The sequence below is a fragment of the Aphanomyces invadans genome (genome assembly GCF_000520115.1).
Source record: "Aphanomyces invadans strain NJM9701 unplaced genomic scaffold supercont1.4, whole genome shotgun sequence".
In the NCBI taxonomy this organism is placed as follows: Eukaryota; Oomycota; class Saprolegniomycetes; order Saprolegniales; family Verrucalvaceae; genus Aphanomyces; species Aphanomyces invadans.
Window position 1 is genome coordinate 2,726,267 of NW_008580149.1, and position 1,314 is coordinate 2,727,580.

General features: G+C 46.0%; 1 protein-coding gene across 1 annotated transcript; it reads left to right on the forward strand.

Moving 5' to 3' along the window:
- Nucleotides 1-127: 127 nt before the first annotated feature.
- Nucleotides 128-861, forward strand: H310_03168 (hypothetical protein; the record flags this gene model as incomplete). Its single annotated transcript, XM_008866951.1, has 2 exons — nt 128-612; nt 738-861. The coding sequence occupies 2 exons, from the start codon at nt 128-130 to the stop codon at nt 859-861; spliced, it is 609 nt and encodes a 202-aa protein (XP_008865173.1).
- Between the last annotated feature and the right edge of the window lie 453 nt (nt 862-1,314).

Sequence of the window (1,314 nt, forward strand, 5' to 3'; positions counted from 1 at the left end):
CTGGATATTGTCGCCAAGAGGGTAGGGTACATTGAAGGAAGGATATGAAAGAGGAAAACGATCGGGTGACACGACGTACCGACTGTCAAAAGGCCATGAGTTCGCACGTGATGCGTACGTCGGGTTCATGGTTCCAACTGTCAGCGCCCAACGACGGAGGCCAATTGTGTATTTGGACGAGAGCCTCATCCACCATCACTACTTTGGACATGCGGACAGCTTGTTTGATCCCATTGACCACGAAACAACGAAACCTAAGCATAAAGGACGGCGTTACTGCGTCATTGCCGCAATCCTTGATGATGGATCAGACGTGAGTCATCTGCTTGGCTTGGAGAAGAAGGATGGCAAAGAAGTGAAAGATTACCATGCTATGTTCAATCACAAGTACTTCACTGCCTGGTTCACAAGACTAATGGACGAAGTCGAAGATTTGGGTTGGAGGTCAGCGGTTTTCGTCATGGACAATGCAAAGTACCACAAGGTGAAACCAGAGTCAACTTCAAAAGGGAACTGGAAAAAGGAGGACATGTACCAAGCCTGTTTGAAGTATGGTCTCAATGATGTGTCCCAGTCGGATCTCAAATCTGTTATCTGGGCCAAGTTGAAGAAGTATGGACGAGAACATCGTGCCTGTGGTTGTGAGTATGGCCCACCGTCGTGGTCACCATGTCGTCTACACTGCTCCGGGGTTTTCTGAGCTCCAACCAATTGATATGATATGGGCGAATTGAAAGGGACAATGGGTCGTGCTTACACCTCCAAGACGACCTTCAAGGACGTGTTGGAACGTCTGGAAAAGGCCTTTTGGGAATTGGACACTGCTACGATTTGTCAAACCATCCAAAACTCCACATGTAAGCTACTTTCACTGGATAGTGCCCTCCGGAATGCTGAAGTGACTGCCGACATCACAGAAATTGATCAAAGTGACTGTGGAAGTGACTCCTCACTGTCAAGTGGTATGTCAAGTGGGGATGAGAACAGTGATGATACTTCTGACAGCTAATGACTCTGTAATGTAATTTTTGCATTTATATCATTCCGAAGAGGTAAACCAGTTGTTGAAAATAAAGCTCTCCTCCATGAAATAGTTATTACGTTTTGGAATTTGAGCTGGCGCTCTCGATGATCGCGCACTATTAATTACACCACAGTATGGATTCTGGCTAGGGGGTCTGACATTTGAGATTTGTGAAATTTTATGTTCTCCTGCTCAGAAACAACCCTAACCACACATGTATTCCCTATCAACCTACGCCACGACAATTTCGGGTTTTGGAATTGCCTTCTTGAATGCACTCTTGACGACTT